Source organism: Sylvia atricapilla, chromosome 14 (genome assembly GCF_009819655.1).
Source record: "Sylvia atricapilla isolate bSylAtr1 chromosome 14, bSylAtr1.pri, whole genome shotgun sequence".
Lineage (NCBI taxonomy): Eukaryota > Metazoa > Chordata > Aves > Passeriformes > Sylviidae > Sylvia > Sylvia atricapilla.
This window is the reverse complement of record NC_089153.1, coordinates 13,893,876-13,905,157: the sequence shown is the minus strand read 5'-3', so window position 1 is coordinate 13,905,157 and position 11,282 is coordinate 13,893,876. Positions and strand designations below refer to the sequence as shown.

Here is an 11,282-nt window from a genome sequence, read left to right as displayed (position 1 = left end):
TTTACTTCCTTCCTCCAGGCAAGTTTCACACATGCTGCCTAAATAATTGCTCACTGAAGCTGCATATTTAATTATTTAATACTGTGACTAAAGGCCAAGATGTTATATAAGCAAAACAAGCAACCCAGTCTCAACTTAGAAATATGTTTATGGATTACTGCCTTTGCCACTCACCAATACTTCTCACAGTCCACGCATAATTCTCAGCAAATATATCTCTGTCCCATATCAAATATATATTATACACCATATATACAGTGCAATATATCTTATATAATGCATTAGAGTCTTTCAACCCAAATTACTCATGCATTCATTCATTCAAAGACTGCTGTGCACTGGGGATTTACAAAACACCCACTTCCCCATCCAACACACTCTTGTTTGGGTGCAAAGGCAGTTCTTCATCAGCAGAAGGACTTCAAATTGCAAACTGTTGCCACAGTTGGGCTCCAGAGTTCCCAAGATTTCAGGCAAGTGATAAATGTCTCAGGAAAAACCCGTGCTTGTTACAACAGAACTGTCAGCCTGGCGTATGTTCTTCTTGACCCTGATGTCATACAACAAACATTTTTAACTCTGGACTGGCTTTCAAACAAAAATGATGGTGTGCCTGGTTATCAGACAGCCCCAGCCAGTTGCCTCTCCAGCACGGCTTTCATGTCTCTGGCTTTGTTTCTCCGAAGTGGAGTGAAGTTTTCCTTTCTACTCCACAAGACACCCAGGCACCCCCCTGTGCACTGTCTGAAGCCAGCACAGCATCCCACAACACTCCCTTTCATCCCTCCTAAATGCCTCCGAGCAGCTTTTCCCCCTCCTTACCTGTTACAAGGCGGGTGAGGACTTTTGTCTTCTCGTTGAGGATGTTGACGGTGACGTTTCTGGCGGACTGGAAGTACAGTGGGTTGCCCTGGAACAAGAGCAAGGGTGTGAGATGGGGATGGGCACCTGGAGCTGTGCCCAGCACTGACCCCAAGGCTGGGGGCATGGCTGGGGTGCACCCACCCTGCAGTAACTCCTCCTGTCCAGGGTTAAACCCAGAGTGGGCTCTGGCTGGCCCAGGCAGTGCCTTGCTTTAGGGATCATTGCCTCTATTGCTGCTGTAAGCCAACCAAGCTGTTATTTTCAAAAGTGCAGGTGATATGGGACCTGACCTAAGCTTCCCAAAGGTGTTTTGGGAAGGTGGTTGACTGCAGCAGTGCATTTCAGAGGCAAATCTGGAAGATCACAGCTCCTGATGACTCCAGTGGGAGACAGTGTGTGTCCACCACATGAGCAAACCGTGCCCAAGGGCTGGAGAGCAGAAAATGTGATTAACATGCGGAGAGTGCCTTAGAGCTCAAAGCACTGATGACCCATGTGGCAGTTTCACCACCACTCTGCAGGCTGGGATGCCAGCTTGTGACCAGCCCCATCCCACCAGGGCTGCAGAACACAAGACACAAACCCTTCCCCATTCCCCACTTGACCACAGAGAGTTCTACCAACTCCTAATTTTTTATGCTCTCAACACACCTCTGAGAGAAGAGCCAGAGCAGCTGGTAGCACACAGGAGCCACACAGAGACCTGGCAACATCCATCTCAGGTATTTCTGAGAGTGAGGCCAAAGAAAACCCACAGCTCCAGCCATCTGGCTCCTCCTGTGTGCAGACACAGCCGGGGTACCCAGGAACTCGTGTTTTCCACAGGCAGCCCCAGCCTCCACAGTTGGTATCTCAGGGGCTATTAGCCACCCACAGCACCAGCACCCGCATCAAATCAGCCAAAAATCTAATGTGTGAGGTGGGAATTCACCCCCAGCATCTCTTTGTACTGCCTAAAGCATGCAGCTGATCAAATTCATTTATTGACCGAGACAAAGGATGGGCAGAGGACATAAAACTTAAAGACAATCAGCAAGGAGTTGGAAATTTTTATGTCCAATGTCTTTTTCTAGCATTTCAAAGTTTTTCCATTAGGAATGAATAATGAGGATGGGGACAGAGAATCGTGTGGGTCAGGCATGTGCTCCTTGCTTCCTGAATTTGTAATGAATATTTCCATAGATGTCATTTTTCTGGATCATGGCAGAAGGACTGAGTCGTCTGCATATAAAACGTAACAGAACACACAAAATGATTTGTGGCAGTCCTGTGGTGAGCTGGGCCTTCAGGGAACACTCTAGTGATGGACAAACAATTCCCAGTGGTGTTTTCAGAAAATAAACCTCAAAAAAACTAAAATAAAACCAGCCTCACATGTGACCAAATATTCACAGTAATCACATTTGTTGCCTTCACTGTTCTTGCAGCATGTTCCCATGGGATCATCTCTTCAGAAATAAAGGGGAAAATGGGGTTTATTTGATAAATTGTAACTAGAATGTTTTGGCTACAGCCAGGCTATTTCCAACTAAATAAAAAATAATAATTAGAAAAAGAATCCCACTTAATCATTTCCACATCTTGGACAAGTTTCAGAAGCTCTTGGTGCCTCTGCCCCTCCTACACCAAATGAGGACAAATCATCTTTCTATCCTTCTGCAATGTGGCTGGTAGCTTAAATAATACTGTAAATGAAACTGAATTAGGATTAATAATTTATAAGTAAGGATCAGTGCTAATGACTTGTAATGATTCTCCTCTTGTCTAGTTTTTATTTGTGATCTTCTAGAACTTTCAGAAATTAATGCTGATTATTACTATTTTATGGTTAACAGCTCAGAAAGAAAAGATGGCTTCACTTGGATCCTCCCCTGCTCAGGGATCTGATTTGAACACAGCCAGGAACAGCAGTTACCTCACTGCTGCATATCCATTTCCCACTTACAGATAAAGGGTATTTTTAAAGGTAGGCAGTTACAATCTGCATAATGTACAGTCATGGGTGAGGCTGTAACTACTATAACCATGCCATAGGAAGCACAGAAAAGTCTTTTTTTTTCTTTTTCCTTTTCTATAGTACTGTTTGAATTTTGCTTATGGAGTTTTCAAGCAGCTGGGAGTGTTTTGAAAAAGCCAGGAACTCTAGTCCACATTCAAGCAGGAAAAACAGTTCAATCCCCATGACTTTGAAAAAATCTGTTGCTGCTCTTTGTAATAGGAGATTGCACTACAGAGGTACTGCAAGATAAGGCAATATAAAAAGTCACGGAGTTGCTCTGAAGAAGACCTACAAGACAAAGTAAGAGCTGGTATCCACCTGCAGAAGATTTAAAATAGATGATCAGACCTGGAAATGTTTACTCCAGCATAGTAATCTCATTCATTCATATAGAACTCAAATTCATGCAGCCTTCAAAAAACTAAATTTCCCTAATGGAGGAGTTATGTTTTTATTGGTCTGCAGGGAAAGAACATTGGAAGCACTTAATGCAATGCCTGCTCTCATTTCCATAATTCTTTTTCCATTAAGGAATGAAAAAGAACTGAAGAAATTACTCCCTTTTGCTGAAAATTCGGCAGATTTTCTATCCATCATCTTCTGTTTACAAAGGAAATAACATTGACATCTTTTAAACACTGAACATTAAAAAAATGTTTCCTCTGTTGCAAGCTTCGTGATGATGCCAGCTTCTTTCAATCACACAGAACAAAATAATGAAAGCTTTAAAAGCCAGTTAGGATTTACAACTGAAAAGACAAAGCCTTCCCCTTCTCTTACACTTTCATGTAACCATGAGACAAAATGAAGTATTCTGATGCATATGAGCAGGTGGAAATCTAGATCAATATGGCATCAGCACCACAACAAAATAGTTATGTAGTGAAGCAATATTTTCATAAACTGTCATAGCACTTGATGGAGCTGGAGTTAGGATATCAGCATGCAATAAACAAGCACATCTTTTACAGACCCTTTGGGCTGGTCATGTCCTTTCAGCTCACCATGAACCTACTATTCATCTCTGCAGGAAATCCTGGAGAGTAAATACATCACTCTGCCTCTTCCTCCAGCTCCTCATTAGCAGACCCAGTGCCTCAAAAATAATTCAAATGTTTGCAGACACACAATGTATTTGCCTCAGCTACTTAATACATTAAAACATTGGACACATGCTGCAGAGGGAAGAATATGAAAAGTGCAAAAATACGTCAAAACTGCATAGCTTGGTTCCTCATCAAGCAGAGGTATACAGTAAAATATAGAAAACTTCACAAAAGATATCAACTTACTGTTTGCTAGGTTAAACACAGGGCAAAACAAGCCAGAACAGCTCACTAGCTGTCTTTCTTTGGCTCACTTTTGAAGAGATGCTAAAAACTCCCAGATCAGAGACTGAAACAGAAAAAGCCCTTTGACTGACAACCTTAATTTGCAGCTGAAGCAATCCCAACCAGTGCTGTCTTCAGGGAAACTCAGTACTTTAACAGATGTCCTCAGACTGTTTTAGGGAATTAATAAAAATATTTGGAAATCCTTTTAAATTTTTACAGGCAATTTAAAAATAATGCTTCACAGGCAGCGTGTTTGTAGTTTGGATGGTCAAAAGGAACAGCTTTGGTTTGATCCCATGGATTCCTAGACTTCACCCAGCAAGTGTCAAGTGGAGCTTATGGAAACAATGGAAACGGCGAATTTCCTGCAGGTTTGACAAAGAAATGGTAAAAAAATAAAATCTTAAAGCATAATCTAGGTTTGCAAGGAGCAGTCTGTGGAGAAGTGACTCAAAGCACCATTTTGCTGCTCAACTCCACCTCTCGCTGACAATACACGAAGCAAACACTGCTCTGTGCTCAGCTGGACTGTCAGAGGGCAAAAGCTTGTTTTCTGTAAAGCAAGCAGCCAGCAAAAGCTCTCTTTCTTCTGGCCTACAGCCACAAGCGGCACTCACCTGCCTGCAGCCCTGGGTGCTGTTCTCAGGAGCTGCTGATAGAGGGGAAGTTTTGTGTGGGTAATAAATATTTCCCTTTCTTCAAATCCAACCAGTCCTACTACACCAGCAGCTGAATGTGATAACAGCATTAACAGCAGTGACACTTTCCTGCGTTGCATTTTCCACTGGTAGGGACAACTCAGAGCTGCACTTTAGGTTTTTTCTGGTTTGGAGCAGAGAGGATTCATTGCCCAATAACTGAGACAAAGCAATAATTTTAGGGCACCTGCAATGTTCTTCATTAAGAATGGCAAAGCTCTAACAAAAAGCCACAAAGGCATCACAGCTCTGTAGTTTTTTTTAGTGTGGCAGAGCATTGTTGAGGACACCACACTGCATGCAGCTCATCAGTGCAGGTGTCAGGCACATCCCCTGACCTGCCAGGAAAGCTGACCTTGGGACCCTTACTCTGCCACTTTTGGTCAGTTAACACAGAAATGCTTAAATTAGGCTTCCTGACCCAGTTCTGCACGTTCCCACACCCCTTGCTCCTCTTTCAAAGGGAAGCACCAGGAATACCTCACTGTGTGACGCCCAGTGCAGAGTTTCCAAACCACAAAGGTCTCCAGAGCACGCTGTGAACACAGTCAAAAAAACCAGGACCTGCCCCCAAGTGAGCACTTCCTCCCCTCACTCCTGCATTGGGAACAGAAACTCCTTTGGAGAGTGTCTGATGCTGGAAAAGTTCAGAGCTGCCTCCCTAAAATAGAGTTAGGAGGAAATTGAGTAAAACCCTTTCCGAAGTGATGAGAGACGCTGCAGGGATCAGGCAACTGGCACCACCAGGAGTCTCAGCAAAGCTCCCAGAACATTAACCAGACACCATGCACCTCCTGAAGAGCAGACAGAAGGCACTGGACAGCATCTACCCTTGGCTGTGAAGAAAAAAAGTGGGGAGTATCTAATGAACCCCATCCCTAAGATCCTGCTTGGATCCAGCAGCCTGGCTTTCATCTACACCAGCAGAAAATCTAGACTTCATGCTAAACTCTCAGATAATAGAACCATTACTGCTTCTATTTCAAAAGCTCTTCCTCCTTTATCTGGTTTATATCCACACTGCAAGAACAGGATTTTGCCCAGAAGCCTCATGGCACAAAAATTTAAGGCATGTAGCTAAATCCTTAGGTGATAGATTGAAAATAGCCCTTAATATGATTTAAACATACTTTTTGTTGTTTCATCACTGAGTCTCTTTTCATCTTGATTTTGTCCTTCAAACAGCTGAACATAATGTTCATGTTACTAAATCTCTTTCTTAGTAAAACTTCTGATTTGACAGTGTAAGCTTTTCATAGCAGAATGAAAGCAAACTGTGAATAGAATTGGTAACAAACAGATTAAAACAAACGCTTTAAAATGTCCCAGTATGTGCTAGATGTGTGTCTGCAGATGGTGGGTTTCAGGAAGCACGCAGTAGGTTCAGTGGAGATGTAACAAAATGTAGTCTGCATCCTCTTCTTCTAGAAAACACACTTTATCAGAAGCTGAATGTGCCCAGGTCATGTAAGCTGGCTCAGAGACAGAGCTGACACAGCCCTGACCTGCACTGGGCACTCAAAACCAAAAATGAAGCTTATTAGTGTGCTGTATTACAACTTCTGGCATTTTATCAAGTGTTCAAATGCTTAAACCAAAAAACAAATTCAAGTTCTGTTACCTACACAAACCAGGTTCAGTCATCTTCACAGGATGAAATGTTTTACAATACAATAAAGTTCAGAAAATATCGTGGTCCCACCCAATGCGACGTATTTTAATGGCACAGATAGTGCAGGTCTGAGTTTTGTGTCCAATGCCACAAACCCCTCTCTTTTATGGCACTTCTTGAAGTTCATTTTAATAACAATAGAAACAAAAGATAAATTTCCTTCTGCTCTATTAAAGCAATTATCTTTGACTCTTCTTTTTGAAGTGCAAAGAAGGCAGGTCTGTGATGTGAGATCTAAATGACTGGGTTCTGCTTCTGGAAGGCTACCCAAGGGGGTTTGTATCCTTCAAAGTGATTTATTTCTGGCAATCTAGGGGTTTCTCTCTTCAGAAGAATACCTGTAATAATCTCATGAACAGAGTGTTTTGAGAGATTGGCTGCTTCTTCAAGATGCCTAATCAGCTACTTTGCAGCTGAGACTCTTCTGAAAATTAAATTACACCATGTCTGCTGACATTAAAAAACAACACTGAAAAAATTCCAAGGCATTTCATCTGCCTTCACTTCATTGCTCTTCTTTTACTTCATTGACTTATAATATAAGGAAAACCACGGGTGACACGATGAAACCAACAGACACACACATGAAAATAAAATGCAACTGTGCATGTTGGAGTTCTATTCAGAATCCACGGGGGGGGGAAATCTGAGTTTGTAGCATCTGATCTGCTTTACAAACATCAGGTGTTTATAACATCTGAAGGCTGCTGCACATTCACAAAACTTTCTCTGTTGGTAGGACTGAGGTGATCATTACTGGCTTTGGAAAAAGTCTGGTGCATTGAAGCAAGCTCAGCTCCAGGAGTCCTGTGGAAAGGCAGGCTCAGCCAGCTGAAAGGGAAAGAGCAGCACAACTTGTAAAACGACCAAATAACTCTGAAAATGCTTCAAGCTCTGCACTGCACTCAGAGTTCACCCAAAGGTGACACTCCAGAGTCAATCAAATGTGTGCTGCTGATTAACTTGGCCCCCCTGGGGAACAGCTCTCCCTTGTACAAACAAAGCCAGGCTCAAGCCACGGCAATCCTCTGAAACAGGACAACAGCAGACCTGGGTTCACAGCATATTGCTCAGCCCTTCCAGCATAAAATCAACCAAGTATTCCCTAAACATTTCAATTTCCTTGAATTCCTCTGCAGAAAAGCCAGGCTGCAGCTGCTGCTCAGCGGCAGCTCGCTCCAAACTGATCCTTGTCTACAAGGAGGTGTAGGAGCAGCAGGACTGTGGATTTGTGCTAAGTTATATCCTATTTTCTGCCTTGGGCTGTCCTAGTTATGATCAGAGTCCAATGGTGACAGATCTCCTGCTGAAGTAAACACACTGTAGGTAGGCACAGGAGAGAGGAGAGAAAAGAAGAGAGCTCTGCTGAGGCTTAAAAATATTCTAAATCATCCAACTCTACAGCTACTCCACTGCTTGTAACTTTTACTCCAGTCAAGCGTGCAGACCTCTGTTCGTGTGTTTCCATTTTTATGGCCTTTCTGGTGTCCCTACTGCCTGCCTTAAATATCTTTTAAAACTGCCAGCGAATCATACTTCCCTATCTATAAATAACGTTAGAAGACAATAACAAAATTACACAGAACTACTAATTTCTGAGTTACTTTCCCTTCCCACCAGCACTACTTGGACCATACTACAACCAGAGGCAATTAAGATCTCAGTCAGTGAGGTGAATACATGTTTAAGAGCACATACTGTTAATACTAAGCTAAGCACAGCAATATTTTCCAGCAGTCAGATTCAGCAGAGACACTGGGGCTCTGCAACGCTCACACGTGCTTTTAGGCATTCTGTCCCTGCACTGCGTAACACCAAGTTATATATCCAGAGATTTTTCTCCAGGAAGGCTTAATAACGTGGATACCTCTGAACAGTGCTTTGAAATTGCAGCTTTCCTTTGCTGCATGTCATGGATCGCTTGCTCCTTGTATTAGATTATAAATGGCCATGCCAACTTAGGGGTGCGTGTGCAGCACGAAACACAGGCAGGCTCCAAGCAGAGGCCCCTGGTGTGACTGAAATTCAGCTGCTGCTAATAAGGAGAAGGGAAAACATTTCCATCTGTCTGGATTGGGGGAAAAGGATTTTGTGAGCCTCTGATTCATCTGCATCCATATGCTGGTATGTAGACAATACTTACGGACACACAGACATATGCGAGGTAGCCAGCAACAGGAACCAAATCAATCACAGATCACAGCATGTGATTTGCCTAATTATGAGTAACACCTCACATTTTTTATCTGTGCAAAAAGCACTCTGTGTGAGCGAGCAGATGGTGCTGCTGGGGGATGGCACCAGCCTTGACAGTTGCAGATGCAGAGCATTTACACAGCGCGCCGAAAAAATGGCACAACACAAGCTGCTTCCTGGGAAAGAGACTCAAATTTGAACAAGTGTCACCAAACAAAATACACGTATTTATTGATGCTCTGAACTTATCTGATCCAGCCCCTCTCTTCCAATCAAATACATACAGGCAGGCCAGGGAGTGATGCTATCCAGACAGCTTTGAAGTCTCTCAGAACTGCCACGTGAGCTGCCTAGCACAGAGAGGTGGAGGTGCAGATCAACCTGAGCCTGGTTACAACCTGCAAACCGTTTAAACCCACACAAGCAGAATCAATAGGAAGAAGCCCTGCAGAGAAAGCAATTACACTGCAAAAGCAACTATATTACAGCACGGTGAGGGCTGGGAGGCAGGATGCAGGCAGCCATCCTCACTTCTGTGATTACCCACTCGAGTTCTTTCCTGTGCATCTGGCCTGTGAAATGACAAGGTGCAGCCCAGACATGTTCCTGCAATCAAAGTGTTTCAGTTTCTGGGCTCCTGTCACAATTAAAAAGCTCTTCTTTATGAGCCCCATCCTTCAGGTTTGCTGTGCTCTGTAGGTAAATGCAGGATTGTGCTGAAGGAAATATGTTTGAAGGGTACAGTGAAGTCTCCTTTTCAACAGCTTCATGGCCCTAATAATCTCGTTTCCTGGATCTGCAATTATTTGTTCATTGGAGACTGTCCACAAGAAACTGAGAAAGATCATCTGACTATTCCTGGTGATAGAAAATTCAGCTTTTCTATTCCAATTCTTTTATTTGTGGTTTTTCTGCATTTTTTTCTCCCTGAGCTGCTGGAAATGCATACTCTGGTATGACAGGTTGGAAGCAGCTATAAAATGATTGATGAAAACCATATTTAGGCCTTGTTGTGGGAATATTTATTGTAGAAATATGCTCAGTTAACCCTGTAGGGGAAGGGCAGAAAAGGAAGGCTGGGCTTATCACTGTACCTCTGATACCAAAGTCACGGATTTGCTCCAGTTATGGTACAGGGTTATGGGGTCACAGAAACATCAGCACAAACTGGTTTTGAATTGCTGAAATCCAGCCACTTTGTTTCCTCTGCTGAAATGATCAACAGCTGGCTTTAAGAAGGATGTTCTGTGGGTCTGCACGACCAGAGTCTTCCTCCCAAGAACAAGCAGAGGGGCCAAGCTCTGAGCTGCAGAGCTGGAACAGCTCAAGTGTGAGTTCATGTCAAGATAGGACCTATCTCAGAGAGGAAGAACTGCAAACCTCCAGTGCCTTGGAGGGGCTGAAAGTCCAACAGCTGAGGTGAGAGGGCACTTGGACAGGTAAAATGACAGATGCAGTTAAGTGTGGGACATGGAATTGGGCCGGTCTGGAGGGAAGACCCTGAATGATGCTGGACATTGCCACATTGCACACACCTACCCAACAGAGAGCACAGCAGCAAAGGTGTGATCAGCAGCACTACTGCAGCAGCAGGATGCTTGTGTTGGGATTTGGCTGGATCTTGTGGCTGCCAGTCAACAGACACTCCTGAGTATCTGCTCTGGGCTGGAGAGAGGAGAGAGAGCAGGGTATTGCTGTGGTACAGGGCCTGTGAGCAAAAATACATCCCAAAGCAGCTCCACTGGGGAGCTGGGGAGTGGTATTTCAAGAGATGTCAGGCTGGCAGAAAAAGCAGCAGATGCTTTTTCCATGCCTGGAAGAAGACAGAAAAGTTGTTTGGGGAAATGGTGAGTAATGGCAAAAGCAGCCAAAGAGAATGGGATGTGTGAAGGTAAAACAGAGCCCAGGGAGGAATTTCAGAGCCAAGGACTCCAATTACTCTTTGGGCAATCAGCAGGCTCAGCCTGACTCTTGTCTCCTGTTTTGAAAAGGTGTTTTTTCTGCTGGTGTTTTTATTCCTGCAGTTCTTCCCAAACTCTGGAGGAAGAGAACTGATCAGTGAAGGCACCCAACCAGCGTCTCCTACCAGCAAAGGGCACAGGAAGGGTCCTGCCTGTGTGTTCCCATTTCTCTTGCTTCACCTAAGCTACACCTCCCAGAGTGCTGCATAATAGATAATGCTGCAGAGAGAAACAAAACGCCTCCTGCTCTTCCAACTTTGTGCCAACATCAAGGCTCATCATTTATAAATAACAGTTGGGATCTTCAGAAAACAAAGAGCAAAGGTCAGTTTGCAGGAGGAGCTGGGGTTCTAAAAAGGTAGCAGAATACAGATAAAATATTTTGGCTTGAAGCAGCAGTAGACATGCAATCACAGGAGCTCCTGAAGCCAGCAGCTGTGACAATATGCATGTCACTGCCCTGTGTGGCCTCCACTTCATCTAAAGAGTGAGGGATGTTCTGCAAAAGACTGGAGGATACAAGCTCTGAACACCCAACCATGGAAAGCAGCAGAGGAA

General features: G+C 43.8%; 1 protein-coding gene across 4 annotated transcripts in view; it reads right to left on the bottom strand.

Moving 5' to 3' along the window:
• The window catches only part of SGCD (sarcoglycan delta), a 304,496-nt gene that overhangs the window by 54,095 nt on the left and 239,119 nt on the right, over window positions 1-11,282 (bottom strand). For all 4 annotated transcript variants that reach the window (XM_066329229.1, XM_066329233.1, XM_066329230.1 and 1 more), the window contains one exon: window positions 823-910. In XM_066329229.1, coding sequence (XP_066185326.1) covers window positions 823-910 — 88 coding nt within the window. The remainder of the gene's footprint in view (window positions 1-822; window positions 911-11,282) is intronic.